This window comes from Physcomitrium patens, chromosome 23 (assembly GCF_059467195.1).
Source record: "Physcomitrium patens ecotype Gransden chromosome 23, ASM5946719v1, whole genome shotgun sequence".
NCBI classification, from domain to species: Eukaryota; Viridiplantae; Streptophyta; class Bryopsida; order Funariales; family Funariaceae; genus Physcomitrium; species Physcomitrium patens.
The window spans coordinates 4727169-4746559 of record NC_143432.1 but is presented as its reverse complement, the minus strand read 5'-3'; the positions used below and the strand labels follow the sequence as shown (position 1 = coordinate 4746559).

The following is a 19391-nucleotide window of genomic DNA, read 5'->3' as shown; positions in this document are numbered from 1 at the left end:
ATTATCAAATACTATCCAAAACCTTGTGATATTCAAATATAATTATCAATGATTATCAAATACTATCCAAAACCTTGTGATATTCTCAAATAAGATATGTAAATAAATTTAAGTATTTTTGAATTTTTTTATATGGATAAAAAAAACATAATTCTACAAGAACTAAAATACATAATTTATGTAATAATTTGAATAATATTTGATAATCTAAAGTCTTTAATCTTCATTAAATCAAACATAAAAGTAAATATCTTCTTTTACATATAATATGTGAAACAAATTTATTTTGAGGATCATCTTTGAAACTTAATGAATTTTTCATAAAATCCACTAAAAGCATGATACTTTGATACAGTAGTTTAATAATATTCATTACATCATTAATAATGTTATATATAAAAAATGAAAAAATAAAAATTATAGCATGTTATCTTATTAGATGAAAAAAATTACAAAGAACTTAACTTCAGAAATTAATTTTTTTAATTACATTAAAAATGGGATGAATTTGTGAAATGCTTACTTAAGATAGGTAGGGTGGAGATGGCAGGGTCAAGACAAGAGATGGAGGCGGGTAGAAATGGTGGCTAGGAACAAGGGCTGGGAACAAGGGACAAAGGCTTGGAATGAGGTTGGGGACAAGGGACATGTATAGAATGAATCATGAGGTGGCAACAAAGAGTGTGGCTTTAACAACTCCTTATATATATATATATATATATATATATATATTATCTATTTTGATATCAACATAAACTTGTTGATTTTGTAGATTTTTTTTTAGGTTTTTTTAAAAAAATTTATTAATTGAATAACAATCTCAATTAAATAACTAATTTCAATAGAAGGACCAAACAAACAAATAAAAAATCCATTAATTTTTTTCCCAATCAAGATCTTTTGTGTAATGTCAAAAATTTGCTTATGTTGGTGTATGAAGCAAAATTGAAAATATCCTTAACACCCTCAAGATGTTTTGAAAACATTGTAAAATATAATTCAAAAAACTTAAGAGGCTATCCTTGAACTTGCTACAAAATTTCCATGAAATTGTACTGAGTTTTTTGTGGATTGCTAAGAAGTAGCATAAAACATAATTTTTAAATTATTTTTTTAAAACAAGATTTCAGATTAAAGTTTTTATAAAACAAGTGAGAAGATCTAGTTTACTCAGGATTTTACATGCATCACCAACATCTACCTTCTATTTTGTAGAGACACTAACCAAGGACTGATTTCATCTCAAAACATATTCAAAGATATGCATGAAACCAATTTACCACAAGAGTAGAAGAAGAATAAAACTTTTTCACAATTTCCTAAGTAGAAACTAACAATCTTATTCGATTGCTTTAATATGTTCAAAAAACTAAAGATACTAAACAGATTCTACAGCTTTCATTTTCTAAAATGGGCTACTCAATTTTCCTTACATTTCTAGTCACCTTTTTCGAAGTAATAGTTCCTGTTCAATTAATGGAATGTCTTCAATTCCATACATTTTGAGTAAATTTTGATGATTCAATAATTGATCCTTATATGATGAGTAGTGAAGGGGTATTTTCTCTGGAAAGATTTGCAACTTCCACTAATTGTACTACCTCCAATTCAAAACCTACTTGAATTTCCATAACACCTAATTAGCAATAATCCTAAATATTCAGTTCAGCAATTTGAAATGGAACAGTGAAAATTGAGTAATTCGACACCACACCACTGGAGCTGTAGAGTGATATAGCTTACATCGTTCTCAAGCTCTCCTTCCTTGGTTAGCCACTCACCAGAGAAGAAACAGTTTCTCCTGAAAGCGGATTTTGTTTCACATTCGACGATGCCTTAAATTAATTTCATCTGATTATTTTTAGTCAAACATACATGTTCTGTAGAACATAATCCCAGCATCACACTAATGCGTCCTGCAATATGATGTTCGATACCACGTGAACCGACTCTGAATTGACTGGAATTAAATGGCTAGGTCCGAGCAAAACTTTCAAGATTCATGCTGGTTGGACTCTTGATGACATGTGAGCGGGAAATACGGGATACGCGAGCGGTTAATAGAGGAGTCATTAAATGACAATGGCACAGTAAGATGTTCAAACTAAAAAAAGAAAAAATCATTTTAGTTTCAACTATGAACACCAACATGTCACCCAGCACGGAACTTCCGGAACCACGTGGGGGAGCAAAAAACGGTGCACACTCTGTTTCTTACTGCAAAGCTCAGGATTGGTTTCACTGCCCTAACCTGTGAGATCCATGATGGCACTAACAATATCCCCACCAGTTGTCTTTAGGGCTTTAACAGCTTTGGCACGTGAAACTCCGGCTTGAGTCATGACCAACTCAATATCCTTGGGCTCTACGCCTGTTTCATCAACGTCTCCCTCATCTTCAGCTTCAACAGCAGCAGAGGGAGCAGCCTTAGCCTCCACATTGGCAGCTTCTGGTACCTTGAACTGCTCAGCAGCTTGACTCTGTAGTTGAGAACTCAAGTCCTCAATCTTGGCTTCGCCAAAGATAATGTACGTGTCTGATGCAGGGCTCTTGAACACATCAGGAGCGGAGATCACGAAGAGGATCTGCAAATTTTACAACATTGGTCGTAAGCCAACAGAATACATTGCTTTTCAGAGACCAGACACAGATAAGCACACTGAAAAATACAGTTCGGAGATATTTAGTGCGTTAAAGCATCGTTACAGGAATGGCATCTATTTGTTTTAAAACACTTGAAATATATCTAATTAAAACGAAGTCCCTTTCTTAGGAGACACTGGCCATATTAACTATGGAAAATAACATTACACTCTTATTCCCGGTTATATAAATGTTCAGATTAGATAGCGTGTTAAAAGAAGCTATGACGAGGCATACATTTTTGCTCTTCTTGATGGTAACTCGGGTGACATCGGTCACGGGCTTCATGCCAAGCTTTTGCATGGCCTTCCTGCTTTTCTTCTCACCACGGCTCTGCTTGGACTTTCCACCCGCACCTGAACCATCTTCACCTGCAAGAAAAGAAAATTTAGAAACTCGATCAAACAGAGTAATGCCTCTAGCTTACAATTTTAGAAAGCATCACTCACTAATTCTGAACAGAGGCTTGGGTCAATAGACGTTGGCAAGGGTCGTTGACAACAGACCTTCACCTTGGCCGTCAGCTCCATCAAGGACATCATCCTCATCCTCGTCGTCGTCGTCGTCATCATCATCGTCCTTCGCGTCCTCAATAGTGGGCTCATCTGACTGTGCATGGACAGTTCCACAGGCAGAATTCAATCACAGGTGGTCAACAGGAACCACATTTTCTCAAAACCTAAAAGCGAACATCTAACCTACCAACTATCAAAATTTAAGCACATAAAGTGACTGACATGAACAATTATCCCATGTAATCCCTCCTTGGTGACCCCTCATCTACGAAGCAGTAAAGGAAACATAGACCCATCATCAGTCTCATTCCCTATCATACACCCGCATAAAAAATAAAATAAAAATAAAAATAAGCAAAAGAAAAACCCAGGATCCTCAAGCAACTCCGCTGCGCACAGACCATGCCTAAACCAAGTCACACCAACCCAAAGAAACCCAAACAAAAAAAACTACCGCACACAACATACACACTCAAAAACCTATGTCAAGCTTCAACAACACAGCACCAACTTCAAGTGTAAACAAAAAAATTAAGAAAATAAATAAAATTAAAAATTAAAAATAGACGTCCAGGTACGACAACCCAAAAAACTAGGGTTCAGGCCAAACTTCAAAATCTCAGCTAATTCGGCAAACAAAGGTGAACAAGAAGACCCGGTTCGACGCTCTATCGAGTGAGGAATGAGTCCTCACGTGAATCTTCTGCTGCTCCAGCTCGGTGGCCAAATCTTCTGCGGCCTGCGCCGTCATGGTGGAGGAGTGAGTAAATGAGTGACGAAGAAGAGTGACCTAGTGACGAAGTCTGGCTGAGTCAAGCACTGGCCTGGCTTGGGAGCAGCGGCTACAGCAGCAATAGCAGCAGCAGCAACAACAAAGAGGGAATGCTAGAACAATGAAGAAGCACAAAACCCCTCAGGGTGGCTGCTCTTCACGGCCCCAAGGCCCTAGTACGCCGTCAGATCCTCCACCCCGCGTGATACCCACTGTCAGATCCCGGTCCTATCCCCAAGTTGTTCACACGGCGATCGACGTCCAATAGAGGCCATTTATTTAGTATAGCACTGCTCTGTGCCTGGCTTCAGTGTGAACGCGCCGAGTCGAACCCTCGGCTTCGTTTCCTTGCGTGGATGTGAGAGAAAATTTTTGAAGTGTGGCCATGTGTTGCTAAATTTAGTGGGTTTATTTTCTTTTTGAATTGGGTGAATTTAGTCGATGAAATGATGGTTTAGGAGACGGTGAATTTTTTTTTAAGGCATTGGAATTGACTTTTCATCCTAACTTCATAGAAGTGATGCTCTCAATATGTGAAAAAAAATTGTTATATATATATATATATATCTATATATCTATATATCTATATATTCTGCTTCTAGTAGTGGAATGATATGGAAAGGAAAGATATAAGAATGAAATAAAAGAAGCATTATGGAATAATAATATATGAAATAACATATTTTTACAATATGAAAGATAATAAATGTAATATAGAAAAAAATTAAAGAAATTGATAAATATTAGATACAACCTTAATTAAAAAATATATTTTTTAAGTAACAAAGAATTAGATATTTTTATTTTTATTTTAATAGACTAAAGAATATTTTGGCAATAACATCTCAAAATATTTTGAAAAATATAATGGAAGATATTACAAACATCCAATTTTGGTTGGACAATATTAATAGTCAAATATAGTTGACACTAAATCATACTTTCAAATTGTATAGTCTTATCTCATAATTTGTTTTTAAACTAGTAATTGAACTTGTTCCAAACATGTTACTATCAAGAACTTCTTTTATACACTCAACTAAAAAACTTATAGAAAAGTCTACTTAGAGATACCACAAAAATTAACCAAAAAGATTGCTATGAGAGCAATTGTTTTTGAATAAGTTATTATTAACACATTTAAGAAGCCAGTTTTTAAGAAAAATATCTTAATAAGTGTACTTTCATCATAGATTCGTTTAAGATTTATATAGTTTAAAAGATGTCTTATAAAAAAAATACCAAGTATAAATGTGCCATTATTTCAACAATATTTTAAAATTAAGTATAAATGAAGTACTTTATTCGAAAAATAATAATAATAAAGGTTTTAATAAAGACCAAGTAAGACCAAGAATCAATATTGCACCTTGTCAAAAGTAAGTCAATCAAAAACTATGTTAAAAGTCTATTTATAATTTCTTATAATATATTATTCTTAAGATTACTACTACATTTTGATATTCATAACTAATGTAGACATATAGTTCTTTTTGGAGGCCTTAAAATCAAAAGCATGAATTTTAGTCATATAAAGTATCAACAATGTCATAGATGATTGTTTTTCCAAATAAAAAAGAAGGTTTAGGAATAGATATTCAATTTGTGAATTTCTTAACATACTCTCATGACATTTCTTAGATACAAAATTGGTCTTAAGAACCATAGGTAGTATTGAAGCAAGGTCTTTAAATAACTCTTGATTTGGTCACAAGTATATAACTTGTCATTAGACTTGCACAATTTAGGTTGCCTCAAGTCTATCTTTTTATCTATTTTTTAATTATTAAGTTCTAAAAATATAATCTGTTAGACTTTATTTTAAACCTCAAATTTGGAAGTTGGGATATGTTAAATAAAATGACATATAAAAAATGTTCATTGATTTCATAAAAAAACATGTTATAACATAATTTCATCCAAAGTTCTACTTCTGATGTTACTTTGTATGCAACTTATTATTAAAGTGTCTTTAAATTAAGCTATAAAAACAACAAGAAATAATAAAGAAGTATATATATATATATATATATATATATATATATTAGTTGGTGATGGATCTAATAAATACATAGATTGAAGCAAATATTGATTTTGTATTAACAATTTCAATGAGTTCAAGAAGACTAAATAGGATGAAAAGGAGTAATACCATTAGTTCTTCTAAAAATTGTTCTTTAAGATTTATTTCCACTATCTTATTTCTTAATATCCATTTTAAGAAATAAAAGTAGTAGAAGTTTTACAATAAGTACAAAGATCTTTGACCAATTTTTAATATGTGAAAAATTTATAAGACAATTTGGTATTTAAGTGAAAGATGGATATTTTCATTTATAATGTCATTATACTAGAGAAGTGAGTATTGCAAGACATTGTCTTTGAAGGTGGAACATAATAAAATGGACAACACTTCAAAGGAGTCTAAACAATGACAAGTCTAAATAAGAGGATATAAAGAACAAAAGTATAGAATTTAAAAAAATAACCAAGAAGCAAAAACTATAGTATATAAATTAAAATTAAAATTTTATTATACTATTTTTGTACATCAATTGTTTTGGTAAATTATACATTACTTCATTTTGCAACTCTCACAATTATTATTTGGTGTATAATATGAATGAATACTTGGATTGATTCTTATTTTATTATATTATAAGCACCTTATATTTCGAAGATAATATCTAATTTATTCATGTTATTAAGTATTAAATATCAAATATTAGTTTTCATATTTATCTATTATCTATTTTACTATATTAAAAAAATCAGTGATTCTTGTAGAACTTTATAAAACTTATACACATAAATTTGAAGAAAGTCTTGTATACATTATAGTTTTATATAAAGATCATTATCTTAGGACTAACATAGATGTATCTTTCTTTAATAATGATATACAACATTATTTTCTATCAATAATTCTATTGTTGTATGGTATACATTTACAATGCAACATATCCCAATAAAATATCTTTTAAACAATTAGTGTCATTAAGCTCATTATATTAGTATAATAAAAATTTGATAAATGTAATTACTGGTATCTTTTAAATATTATGAAGTACTAATTGCCATAATACTTGACAAAAAATTATAAAAAAAACTTCTAGTTTATCTTATCTATTTATAATCAATGTATAGTATCCTCAAGAAGATTATTTATTTTGTCCTATATATTTCTTTAAATAAGATTATATCTTATTATTTAAAGAAATTTAATTTTTTTTAGATATTTTTATTTTTAAATTTTATTATATGTATATATATATATATATATATATATATATAGCTTGGTAGATATACAAGTTATACATAATATATTTGAGATGCAACCTCTTTTTGAATTGAACATATGTAAGATCATAAGATATGTATATATATATATATATATATATCTATCTCTCTCTCTCTCTCTCTCTCTCTCTCTCTCTATATATATATATATATATATATATATTTGTATCTTAAAAGTCTTTTGGGCATATACTACTAACCTCAAAATGGAGGTCTTAGCTTTCTTGTTTATTATTGATTTATATTGTTTAACTATCTCATAATAGTTATATTTGTAAAAATCAATATCAAACAACCAACCAATAAATCAATTCATGTATTTTTTCTATATGTTCTATAGATATTACTTAAATGCAAGTTAAAAGTTAATATTAGAAGCTTTAATAGTTTTTGTAATATCTACTTTAATACACATGATGTTTTTTTACTTATCATTTATACACCAAGTTTGAAAAATTATTTTTTCTTAAAAAATGTACAAGAACTAGATATGATTTTAATAGATTGTCTTATTAGATTGTATTGACGCATTATTTAATTTGATAGGATCCATAGTGTTGGTATGTTGAAATTATTATAAAAAAAACATTAAATAGATAGAAAACCATCTAATACATATTAATTGGCTAATAATTTTGAATTTTTTTTGTCCTTGTTTGAATATCATTAATATTATTATTACCAAGGTTATCTTTTGTACCAAATATACAAACATATTTTCATTTTTGATTAATTTTTTTTAAGTACTAGAAAAACAATACATCAATGATATAAGTATTATTTGGCAATACAATTGCATACATGAACTACATCCATCAAAATTCATACTTCTTAATATTGGAAGGTGCATATTTAATAAATTTTATCATTAGAATTGATATATTAAAAAAATAGAGAACTTGAACATTAATAAAGATTTATTTTTTACATCCTTAGTTTAAAACAAATTATCTACTAATTAATGTATATTCCTTAAGATCAAGTTATAATAACAAAGGCTATTTGGATCTTACTCTTTCAATTGTTAACAATCATCATGGTATATAATAGAAAAAAAATAAAAATAAAATCATTCAAAAGAATTTAAATGCATAGAATGATTGATAATTTTATATTAAATAAAACCAAAATCTTATTGTGTTTGGTTTTAAAGGTTGGGTCTATAGAAATCATAATTTAGATCTTAAATAAAAATATCTGTACATACTTATGCTTGTAATGGTATGTAGTTTAGTTCTTAAACAAAAATATCATGAAGCTTTTTCCTTCACACCTTCAGTCTGAGGCAAACGCTTTCTGCTGACTGCTGAGTCTAGCCACTAGTCATTTCATGGCTCTGAACATGCTATAAGATCTCTTTAGCTTGAGTCGATCCCTCCCCCGACAAATCGCTCACATGGTCCTCGCAAACTCCTAGCTTTAGGTCCAGGGCAAAGTTTCGGAGGAGCACAACGAAATGGGTCACACGTTACCGACACCGTATTCACACCTTGCTGCGTCCGGCAAGCAGTTTGAGCAACAATTCCTTGTCGATGGAGGACTTGCATAGTGTGGGTTTTGGTGTGGAACGGGAAAGACGAGTTGATATACTTGTGTTTTGCCTTGATTCTGTCTCAAGGATTCTAAGTACCCATTGTTGATCTTGGTTGTATAGGTAGGCGTGAGAAGGCACCCTCCGCTTTCAGCAGAAAGACCTTGACAGGCACCGAGCATTTCGAGATGTGGGGCGATGGCAAGCAAACTCGCTCCTTCACCTTCATCGACAAGTGTGTTGAGGGCGTCATGCGCTTGACGAAGTCCAACTTCCAAGAGCCTGTAAATATCGGTAGTGATGAGATGATGAGGATGAACGAGATGGCCGAGATTGTGCTCAGCTTCGATAACAAGCAGCTCCCGATCAAGCACTTTTCTGGACCCTAGGGAGTGCGGGGGAAAACTCGGTTAACACTCTGATTAAGGAGAAGCTCGGCTTGGCTCTATCCATGCGACTCAAAGATGAGCTTGCCATCACCTACAAGTGGATCAAGGAGGAGATTGGGAAGGAGAATGAATCCAATGCAGACCTTGCATGAAAGTATGGATCCTCCAAGCTGGTCGGCACCCAGGCTCGTGTGCAGCCAGACTCTTTGAGAGCCGCTGATGGCAAGGAGTAAACCAATTCAGACCAATTCCACAGGTTGGTTCAAAGTGATGTAATTGTAATTGTTGGGTTTTTTTCTCCGTGTGAATTAGATGTGTCAGTCAGTTGAGGCCGACGGTGAGACTCCACAAAATGAAGAGGCTTTCTGTCTTAGTGGCGGCGGCAGCGACGGGATCTGGTTCGTGGGGGCCACCTAAATGTGCGCGGCATGCGGTTTGGGCCCCAAAATTAGCTCAAACAGGGTTAATCTCATACTCTATCAAGTCTAGGGGTATAATTGAAATTATGAGAAAACTCGAGTACATGTGTAATTATCAAGAATACAGCGTATTATTGATATTACCACATATTTCAGGGATACAAATGAAATTTTCCATTTATTTACTTGATAGAAATCTCTATTTTTTTTATTTTTTTTATTTCTTTTTGTGAGAATCCTAATAGTAGAATACAAGCTCTTTGTTTAATTGAACATTTATTATAATGGTCTTAGCGTGGTTTATGTGCTTCATATATAAATCCCTTAGTTTAAGTTTGCATATGTTTCAATTGTTTATTCAATAAAAAAACAATATTGCATCAATACTATACTATCTTTGCTTTTCTCCTACTAGAAGATCTTATAACTAGACATCACAATATCAACAAGTAGAATCTATAATGTGTAGAATATTTCTTATGAAACAATTTCTATGTATTAGACTTGTCTTTGCTATACACTTATTTTCAAATTTACAAGCTAAGTAATTATAAATATATTTAAAAAATTTAAATACATAGAACATAGAAAAAAAACCAACAACAAAATGAGATTGGGTCATTTAAAACCTATTATAAGTAAAAGAAGTTGCTTCTAATGATTGTACTTGTAAAACATCCCACATTTCTTCACAAATTGAATAGGTACAAATTTATTGTTGCACAATTGCTTCGCATAGATATTGGTCCTTAAAAGTACAAAACAAATCCTGGAATAACTCAGATTGAATTGTAATATTTGTGGAAGTAGAAATAAGAACTAAGCATAAAATTTGTTAATATTAAGACTTAGAATAACAGGTTGGAAATGAAGGATAAATAGCTATAAACAAGAAGGTGAAGAACCAAGGACGCCTTAAGTAACACGAAAAGACCTGTAAATGGTAAGCAAAAGGTGACAAACAGGAAATCCCTTCACACTTACGATCCATTTGGAATTTTCACATTCAGTACAGCGGTCATAGGTTTCTCGTAAAGGGACTCACCCATGTCTTGAAGCACATCTTGCAACAGGGGAGCTCGTCAACCCATCTAATCAGTTCATGTAGAATAGTCGTGGATCAAGCAGAGTCAAAACACAGGCGACAAGAGACGCCCTGTTCAACCTCCAGCTGCAAAATGGCTGGTCAGAGCTCGTTACTGTTAGACTTGCCATTCTCATCAGTGACCCAACTTCTCAAATAGACCCTCAACAACCATTGCAAATTCATCTTCATTTCCTAGCAATGCCTTCATTGCTGCGCCATCTGATGCTTACACAATCGTCAGCTCATCTGTATGGAAAAGACGTCTTAGAAGAAACAATCAATGGGATCAACAGCATGGTATGTCGGTACAAAGGATCGAAGTAGGTAACTGTTGCACTTTGACAACACGTAACTGCAGGTCTTTTGGCGGCCAAGAGCTCTTGCGGTATCTCCTCATCTCTTCCAAAATCCGTCTCTTCCCAAAACCTGTCTCTTCCACAATATGTACTTCAAATCTGTGAAAATTTTAAGACCGTGAACAGACACGGACGAATAATCGGGAGGCCTTTATCCAATAACCCTTTGACCTTTCCTCGTACTTGACATAATTAGAGAATAATCATGAAATTACAAAAGAGTACTCATCTTCAGAATATCTGAGGGCATAGCGCAGACACCTAGACGGTTGAAATCATAGCAGACAAGTCTGGAATTTCAGATCTCTACGAAAGAAATTGTAATAACACGGAGATGAGTAACAATGTTCTCGATGGCCACTCTACTGAATATTAATCACACCTAACCCGAACAATCTTTGTAACGCATTCCAACAATGCAATATATCCTATGAACGGTAAATCATCATCCTCATCAGGTTGAAACGAAATCGCGCACAATTTCTGCACCTTCAGCTAGTGCTGCACATCACTGTCACTGGTTACGATCTCAAACGTAGCTCTAAAAACCACCCACAATGGCACTGTGCACACTCCAAATTGCAGAGTAGTTCCATCTCCCACGAATTACTCACACCGCCACATCGAAAATACTCCGGGCTTCCACGAACCACACACAACACTACAAAACCCTAAAGCAAACAATTACTGCAGCTACCGACAGTCGCAAATTCCAAGTTCCCTTCCCGTTCTCACGTTATCTTAACACTAAACTTGTTCCCTACCATGTTCACGAGTATGCTGATACCCTCCAATACCTTCATTATGTTGACACCCGTATATGATGTATTATTACCGGTGAATATGTTCTCCGTGCCCACGTTCTCTCTGCCGAAAACCACTCGCCGTTGGATTGAAACGAATTGCATCGGGCCGTCCAAGCGATGTAAGGAGGTCTAAAGCGAAAATCAGTGAAGACGGACAGCGACGCGGATTTACGGGGCTTGTCAATCGTTGGAGGGCGCTCGGAGCAGCAAAATTCGGTGAAATTTGAAGCGATTTCGGTGCGCGGGCTGCGCTGTGGAGTGGAGGCAGTCGACAGAAAGGCCTTCCGACTGGATTTTTGGTGAGCTTTTCGACGCCGACGAGCTGGATTCGTGTTTCTTCTCGGGCAAGTATAGTTTTCAGAGTAATTTTTTTTCTGGTGTTAGCGGGTCTTCGAGGGCAGATGAGGGCGTTTTTTTGACGTGGCTGATGGAGCGGTGTTCAGATCGGGTCTTTATTTGAGTTGTGAAGGAGACATTTAGTGTGAATGAGTTGCTGCTTTTTCGGTGGTTTGTTGACACCGAGGTTTTTCTTCAGACCAATCTTGTCTCGATTCGCGTGCCGTCGGTTTCGATGAAGGAGGGCGTTCTGTGGATTGTGGTGCCTAGTTTCACGAGTTAGTTTTGAGTGTGCGTTAGTAAGATCACGATCCAACTCTTTGCAAACCTTTTTCTAGTTTGCAATGCTGATTTCTCTCCTCATTTGAAGTTTTTGAGGTGTTTTGGGTGTGGCCGCGCTGTTGATGGGGATTTCCCGACACTTTGCTTACAGAACTTAGCACCACGGACAAAGCGTTATTTATTTATTTATTTAATTTGACGAGTGTTTTTCTTTTTATGATCGAATTGATGCGATGGGCAGTGTCAAGGTTCGATCCCGTGTCAACAGTCATGCCTTGCCCATTCTAATGCTTTTACATTAGCTAATAGAGCAAATCTTCGGGAACCGAAATAAGAAGTAGGTAGGAAGATTGGCGGTATTGTTAGCTTTAATTTTGTCTTGATTGTTGTGCCGATGCAGTAGCTGTGTACAATGCGTGGACTTATCATAGGGAGGGTTTCTATTTTTCTTTAATTTTTTCCCCCTTCTTTTCCTTCTTTTCCTTTTCGTTCTTAGAAAGTGGTTGAGTTGATGCAGTTATTATTTTAATTTACATAAGTGCTCTAGTTAGTGAAAAATATGCGCGAGTAACTGTTTGACCTAGTCAGCTGTGCTCAATGCAAGGTGCCTGTGTTGTAGAGCTCAGTAGCATTTAAATTGTGTGATGATTCCTCTTTGACGCCACTCCAAGGCCTTTGAATTTCCTGTTTGTATGAACGGGAATTGGTGTTGTATTTTGCCAAGCATCGTTTGTTGTTGCTCGATAGAATCCTCTATCTAAAAGTTCAAAGTCAATAATCTATCTAGTGATTAAAGAGCTGGCTATGGTCAAGTTAATACTTATGAAAGCAATCACCCCCCACTTTGAGTTCAAGTATGATGCAAGAGTGCATATGTACACGCCTAATTTCTTTTTCTTATGCTAACAGAAAAATGACCATTCAATAAGAACTGGAGGAATCAGTTCTTTAGAGTGCGTTTCCTGACGATCTGGATTTGGAGAAAGGCAACGTCAGGTGCTGTTCGAGTTCAAGTCTGGAGCTACACGCACAAGAAGTGGGAGCTGCTGAGACAGGAGAATTTATTGAAGAGAAAATGAGGAGACTCCGTAGGGAGACGTTTTCCGAAAAATGCCACCGGTACAGGGGAGTGATTTTTGTTGTTTGTGTGCCTCTCGCTCTCATATCTGTAGTCTTGGTGTTAATGCCCCGCATTGTCGATCCCCATAGCATTGCCGCGTTCGATTCTAGTTTCGAGCTTCCCAGCAACAATGTGAGACTTTCCGAACAGAAGCGTTATGCAGTCGTATTCGATGCAGGAAGCTCTGGCAGCAGAGTGCATGTATTTTCATTTGACAAGGATTTACAGCTTGTCAAAGTTGGCGATGGGTTTGAAGTGTTCGATCAACTTAAACCTGGATTGAGTTCTTATGCACTTAATCCTAAGAAGGGAGCAGCGTCTTTACAGCCTTTGCTAGACAAGGCTTTGGAAGTTGTCCCTACTGAACAGCGAAGCACTACGCCTGTACTTCTTGGTGCAACCGCGGGTCTTAGACTACTTCCTGGAGACCAATCCAGCAATCTGTTGAAAGAGGTCGATGTATTATTGAGAGAAAGTTCATTTAAATTCAAGCCCGAATGGGTGAGTATCATAGACGGAACGCAAGAAGGCTCCTATCAGTGGGTTACAGTCAATTATCTTCTGAAGCGCCTCGGGAAATCCTTTGATGAAACAGTTGGCATTGTGGATCTTGGTGGAGGTTCTGTGCAAATGGGGTATGCAATTTCTGATGAAGATTTTGCGAAAGCTCCCAAAGCCCGTGATGGTCAGCAATCGTACGTGAGGAAAATGAGTCTTATGGGAGCTTCGTACAATCTATATGTGCACAGCTATCTTAACTATGGATTGTTGGCTTCTAGGGCGGAAATTCTGAAGCTTCTGGATGACACTGAATCCTGCTCTTGTCTTCCTAAGGGTTTTCAAGGAACATACACATATGGTAGTCAAGAATACAGAGCAAGTGCCAGCGTGGATGGCGGAGAGTATGAGAAATGTAAGAAGCTTGTCATAAAGGCTCTTAAAGCAGATCAAACCTGTGAAAGTCTCCAGTGCACATTTGCAGGAGTTTGGGGTGGAGGTGGTGGTGTTGGGATGAAGTCGCTATTTGTAGCTTCTTTCTTTTTTGATCGGGCTCTTGAGTCAGGGATTGTAACGGATCCTGATGCCGCAGAGGCAGTGATCACGCCCGCAGACTTCGAAGCAGCTGCCAAGAAGATTTGCAGGCTTAGCCTTGACGAGCTTGCTCAATCGTATCCCAAGGTGCAAGAGGATACTAGAAAATTCTTATGCATGGATTTGACTTATCAGTACACCCTCATCGTGACTGGATTTCAGGTGAAACCAGATACGAAGATCACGCTGGTTAAAAAGGTGAAATATAGTGGATCCTACGTAGAAACTGCTTGGCCTCTAGGTAGTGCAATTGAACTAGTATCTCTCAATAAAGTTTAGTTTCATCAGTCGCTTGACATGTGCAGTGTTTTCTGAAATTTACTCGCTTTAAACGACCTTCCTATTTTACCCTACAAAGGTCGTACTTCTAGCTCTTAGATTATTTTAGGCAAGAAGCATCTTTAAATCGAGCTCATTACGAGGTTGTAGTTTCCTGCAGAAGATGCAGAGATTTTGAATGACACTTTGCAGGGGTGTACTTTAGGAAGCGTTGCATTTTGGCTGCTGATTCAGCAAAGCTTGCGCTCTAATTGTATTCTTAGTCCGCGTAACCTTGAAATCTTCCGTATCACCAGTTTTTCTTTTGTCCTGACATTATTTTAAAAATAAAAAAATTCTTTCCTACTCAATTTACTCGAGTTCTTAACATATTGGATGCCAAGTTCCTTGCTTTAAACCGTCCACGAGCATTTGCCGCTGATATCAAGATGAAGAGTGACAATTTATGTGCTCTTCATGTGATTCGCTAAGTAGTATCAGACAGTCGATCAAGTCAACAATTTGTAGATGCCGCCGGAAAAATCCTGTTAAACCTGGTAAATTGCTTCTAAATCTCCAGAAAGAACCAGTTCAATTGTCATTTGGAGGTCTGCTTTGTCTGCTTACCCAGGTTCACAGACCGTTGCACTGGATTTGGTTTAGGCTGTACCTTGAGTTTGTCGCGATATGCTAATCCGGTGGTGGTTTTGACGTCTTGAATGAGTGGTTTAGTGGTGGTCTTGCCATGAGAAGCTGGTCCTTTAATGGTTTTGTCCTGAGGAACTGATTTGGCGATCTTACTTCGAGTAGCTGGTTTGGCAAGGTTCTTGTCTTGGGAAGCTGACCTCATGGAGGTCTTGGCTGGAGCAGCTGGTTTAGCATTAGACTTGTTACGAGAAGCTGGCCTAATTGGGGTCTTGTCTCGAGGGGCTAGGTTTGTAATGGTACCCTCAATTGTAGATCCAGCCTTTGGGGGATAGCTAATAGTAGATTTAATCTCTGATGACACGGAATGCGAAAAGATTGTCACTGATTTTGGATACAAAATATCATTCTGTATAACGTCAGAAGCTTAATATGATTATGGCACTAAAAATCATAATTGTAAAACATAGATACGACTGTGGAAGTTTTCTGTATTACCAGGTGTGCAACGTTCTTGCCTCAACAAAAGACGGGCTGATGGCTTTGAGAAAGTTCGGGTTAGTGAAGAAAATTATACCCTTGATGTTATCCATTTTTTCTGTGGCCGCATTTAGTTTTGCAGCTGTTTTTGTGTCAATAGGAAATGCATCAACTGGAACAATGTCTCTCTTGGTGCTTGCAGCGTCATCATGAGCACTGCACTCAATTCATCCAAACTATAGCATGAGGTGGGGAAGAAGGGGCCGCATGCGTTTACAAGGTAACTCTCCTCCTACATGTAGCTTGTAATAAAACACAGATCGTGGTACCTCTTTATGCCTTGTAGCTCATTGCTGAATCTGGAGTCCATGACTCCCATCTCTTTCGTCATGCTGCTTACGATAGTGTTTACCTGATTGTACCAGGCATTTGTAAGTAGTTCGAGGGATAAACCTAAAGTGCATGCTTGGAAATCCTAGACATAAACCTCGAGAGGGAATTAATCTCTTTTGGCCTCACGAATCCTGAACTCAAATTACCCTTATCCTTGTCTCCCTGATTCATCTCTTGTGCCGATCAAGAACTGAACTCTTGCATGAGTTTGTATCTGATGTCCAGGATTCATAACCTAGATGTAGTTTCAAAGATCATGCCCTCGAGCAACGATGGGAAATTGTAAAGACGAATAGTCAGGCTTTGAGGCTTTTCACCCTTTCGGCCAAGACGGAAGACATTAGTTGTGGTGGCACCATGGTGCAATTCATAATGCTGGTCGGCTGCCATCTCTCGCACTTCTTTCGCAGAACTTCAACTGCCTCAATGCCTTCACTTACAACCATCTTATTGTACATCTCTGTCTGGCCCCACCATCCCTTCTCAGCTCTTCGCACTGAGGCTTTTTGACCTAAATTATTCTTCCATGAACCGAGTTCTGAATATTTTGGGAAAATCGTCATGACATTTACGCATAACAACATTGCAGATCTCCACAAGTAATTTTAAGATCAGGATTTTTGTAAACCACCACAGAAAGCTGTTCCGAAACCCACTTAGAAACTTACAAACATTAAGAATTTAACCTAAAGTTGTGAACAACAAAGTTACCAAACTGACGGAAGATTATTGACACAAGCTTTCACCAATTCATGCTTTCTCAACTCCCAGAAATTCATGCGTAGCCTCTTCTTACAAGTTTAGAGTGGGCCCCATGTTTGGTTTGCGCATCCACGCACGAACCATGTCCAGATACCGAAATCATGTCGTTGCACTTCAGCATGCCAATCCTCGAGCAACTCATCTGCCTTTACCCTGCAAAAGGATTGCAATACGAGCACAAACTTGGACAATTCTGAAAAAAAATGAAAACAAAAAATAAAAAAAATAGTTGCAGCGTCAAACCTTGTGTGGGTTGATCAGAAATGCGGCACAATTGCGAGCATTGCACTTTGGAATCAGAAACCTGCAATCAGGGCTTTGAAGTTTGAAGTTTTATTCAATGGAATTCCCCGATGAAACATGTGCAGGATTGTGCATGCTTAGAGGTTTCTAAACCGGAGCTCTTATTGTGGATACTGTGAAATAGTGATGGTAATAGTCTTTATTGGTTCTTATGGCAACATAATAACATTATATAATATTGGTTTTGAATGATTTAAACTAAACTACCAAACTATGGTAGTTTATATACAATGATTGTACAATAGCATTAAATAGATTGGCTGTTTGAATTTTGGTTTTGAGATTTTAACTAAGATTAATTTCTTTTGAATGTCATTGTTTTTTATGCTTTTTGAATGGAAAGTCCCAAAGGAGCATAACCACAAAAGATGATTGAATAAAAAGTGGTATGATTGAGAAAACAACTATAAAACAAAGAGAAGGACAAGACTAACAAGAGAGGAAAAAAAATAGTTATAATAATGATATAAAGAAATAAAAAGAAGAAGATAAAGCAATGGGTGGAATAATAATTGACACCAACATCACTCATATTTATGTATTATTTTTTAAGAATAAAAAGAGAAGTGATTTTAAAATTAAAAATTTAAATAAATTTTTATTTATCTTTAGTTTTTATACAATATGCCATTGATTTAAAAAGTATTGTTTTACATGTTAAATAGATACTTTTGATTGTACAAGCAATTTGTTTTATAAATCTTGTATTGGCCACATCTATATAATTGATTGATTTTTTTATTTTTATTTTTATTTTATTTTATAAATTATCCAATAAAGATATATTCATAATAGATATTTTAAATTTTGACATAAAGATCATCATCATTTTGTAGTAATTGCTGACAAAATCAGATAGTATTTACTTGCAAATTTAAAAGATAATATAAAAAGTTATTGTATAAAAATTAACATTAAGAAATACAATAAGTGTTGCATTGTTCCAAATAATATCAAATTTTTTATAGATACATGAATCTCAATGCTTAAAATTTCTACTAAAAACTACAAAATGACATATCTTAAATATTTATAATAAAATCTTAATAAATTACAAGCAATTATAACTAAAAAAAAGCCACAAAAACTAAAATATTACATAAAATTATATAAAAATGATTTAAAGACCATTAATCTTAAATTTTCATAAATAAATATATAATTTAAAAGTTTAAAAGATATTTATTTTGTATATTTATAATTTAAATTATATTTTAGAAATTTAATTAATCTTTAGATAAAAAGATAGACAGGCTTTTATTTGGCATGTGAAAATTAACAACAATGTTGGGCTTGGATTATCCAAAATCAAAAAAATCAACTACAAATTCATAGAACATTATCTTGATTAGTTTATAAATCTAATAGAAAATCTTAATAATATTCTTGCGGATTTCATTAAAATGCCATGGTTTAAATAAGGGCTACTATTCAATATCCGGCAAGACATGATATATATGCAACCAAAGAATATAGAAGGAACAATAGAAGTTGCTCTTGAGATTGGAGACATATTAACTTGCAACCAAAAATCAAAACCAAGGAATCATGGCAACGTTGCGATGTGAGATGTTTAATAGTTAAATGATAAGCATTCATGTGTATTATATCTATTTAAAGTATAAAATTATATTAGAATTAGTATGGTATTGTTTTAAGTCATGTACTTATTTTAATTCATGTACTTATTTGTTTGTTAGTAGAAAATTGGCTATTAAATCAATAACTAGGAAGATTAGTAGTAAGGATTAGGATAAGAATAGAGTAGATTGTATGTGGTGGATTCTCATCTTAGAAATATCTTGGTGATATTTAGAAGTCTTAACGTAACTTGAGGGAGGAAGAAGAGGCACAAAAGGCATTGTTATTGTCTCTTTTGTTTTGGTCAATAAAAAAGGCATA

The 19391-nt window shown here is 35.0% G+C and overlaps 3 protein-coding genes, 1 long non-coding RNA gene and 1 pseudogene across 11 annotated transcripts; 2 read left to right on the top strand and 3 right to left on the bottom strand.

Annotated features, from left to right (window-relative positions):
* Positions 1-2028: 2028 nt before the first annotated feature.
* Positions 2029-4025, bottom strand: LOC112276148 (nascent polypeptide-associated complex subunit alpha-like protein 1). Its single transcript, XM_024507213.3, has 4 exons — positions 3853-4025; positions 3150-3252; positions 2881-3014; positions 2029-2585 (listed from the first exon to the last, which is right to left on the bottom strand). The coding sequence occupies exons 1-4, from the start codon at positions 3907-3909 to the stop codon at positions 2247-2249; spliced, it is 633 nt and encodes a 210-aa protein (XP_024362981.1). The 5' UTR covers positions 3910-4025; the 3' UTR covers positions 2029-2246.
* A 4661-nt stretch (positions 4026-8686) lies between these two features.
* Positions 8687-9944, top strand: LOC112276200 (GDP-mannose 3,5-epimerase 2 pseudogene; annotated as a pseudogene).
* A 309-nt stretch (positions 9945-10253) lies between these two features.
* Positions 10254-11789, bottom strand: LOC112275714 (uncharacterized). The gene is made up of 2 exons (XR_002967826.3): positions 11502-11789; positions 10254-11082 (listed from the first exon to the last, which is right to left on the bottom strand). It is a non-coding gene; the product is annotated as an uncharacterized LOC112275714 (long non-coding RNA).
* Positions 11790-11960: 171 nt separating this feature from the next.
* LOC112276123 (putative apyrase 2) lies at positions 11961-15277 on the top strand. 4 transcript variants are annotated; one of them, XM_024507165.3, is made up of 3 exons: positions 11966-12117; positions 12354-12445; positions 13346-15277. In XM_024507165.3, the coding sequence occupies exon 3, from the start codon at positions 13512-13514 to the stop codon at positions 14925-14927; it is 1416 nt and encodes a 471-aa protein (XP_024362933.1). In that variant the 5' UTR covers positions 11966-12117; positions 12354-12445; positions 13346-13511; the 3' UTR covers positions 14928-15277. The 4 variants fall into 4 exon arrangements, with proteins under 4 accessions (XP_024362930.1, XP_024362933.1, XP_024362931.1 ...); XM_024507163.3 differs by having other exon boundaries at positions 12354-12453; XM_024507162.2 differs by lacking the exon at positions 12354-12445 and having other exon boundaries at positions 11961-12117.
* Positions 15098-17977, bottom strand: LOC112276125 (uncharacterized). 5 transcript variants are annotated; one of them, XM_090246463.1, is made up of 6 exons: positions 17430-17977; positions 17221-17339; positions 16742-16945; positions 16361-16443; positions 16129-16247; positions 15098-15905 (listed from the first exon to the last, which is right to left on the bottom strand). In XM_090246463.1, exons 2-6 carry the CDS (start codon positions 17326-17328, stop codon positions 15505-15507), a joined length of 915 nt encoding a protein of 304 aa, XP_090102589.1. In that variant the 5' UTR covers positions 17329-17339; positions 17430-17977; the 3' UTR covers positions 15098-15504. The 5 variants fall into 5 exon arrangements, with proteins under 5 accessions (XP_090102589.1, XP_073386772.1, XP_024362936.1 ...); XM_073530671.2 differs by having other exon boundaries at positions 16742-16935; positions 17430-17966; XM_024507168.3 differs by having other exon boundaries at positions 16742-16962; positions 17430-17964.
* Between the last annotated feature and the right edge of the window lie 1414 nt (positions 17978-19391).

Excerpts from the sequence above, each read along its gene's own strand:
- LOC112276148 (XM_024507213.3), bottom strand. The coding sequence starts at position 3,909 with ATGACGGCGCAGGCCGCAGAAGATTTGGCCACCGAGCTGGAGCAGCAG. Across the intron at positions 3,253-3,852 it reads TGGAGCAGCAGAAGATTCAC|TCAGATGAGCCCACTATTGA; the intron begins GTGAGGACTCAT and ends GTCCATGCACAG. Across the intron at positions 2,586-2,880 it reads CCATCAAGAAGAGCAAAAAT|ATCCTCTTCGTGATCTCCGC; the intron begins GTATGCCTCGTC and ends TAAAATTTGCAG.
- LOC112276123 (XM_024507162.2), top strand. The coding sequence starts at position 13,512 with ATGAGGAGACTCCGTAGGGAGACGTTTTCCGAAAAATGCCACCGGTAC.
- LOC112276125 (XM_090246463.1), bottom strand. The coding sequence starts at position 17,328 with ATGAGTTGCTCGAGGATTGGCATGCTGAAGTGCAACGACATGATTTCG. Across the intron at positions 16,444-16,741 it reads CTTCCGTCTTGGCCGAAAGG|GTAAACACTATCGTAAGCAG; the intron begins GTGAAAAGCCTC and ends TGGTACAATCAG. Across the intron at positions 16,248-16,360 it reads GAGCTACAAGGCATAAAGAG|TGCTCATGATGACGCTGCAA; the intron begins GTACCACGATCT and ends AATTGAGTGCAG.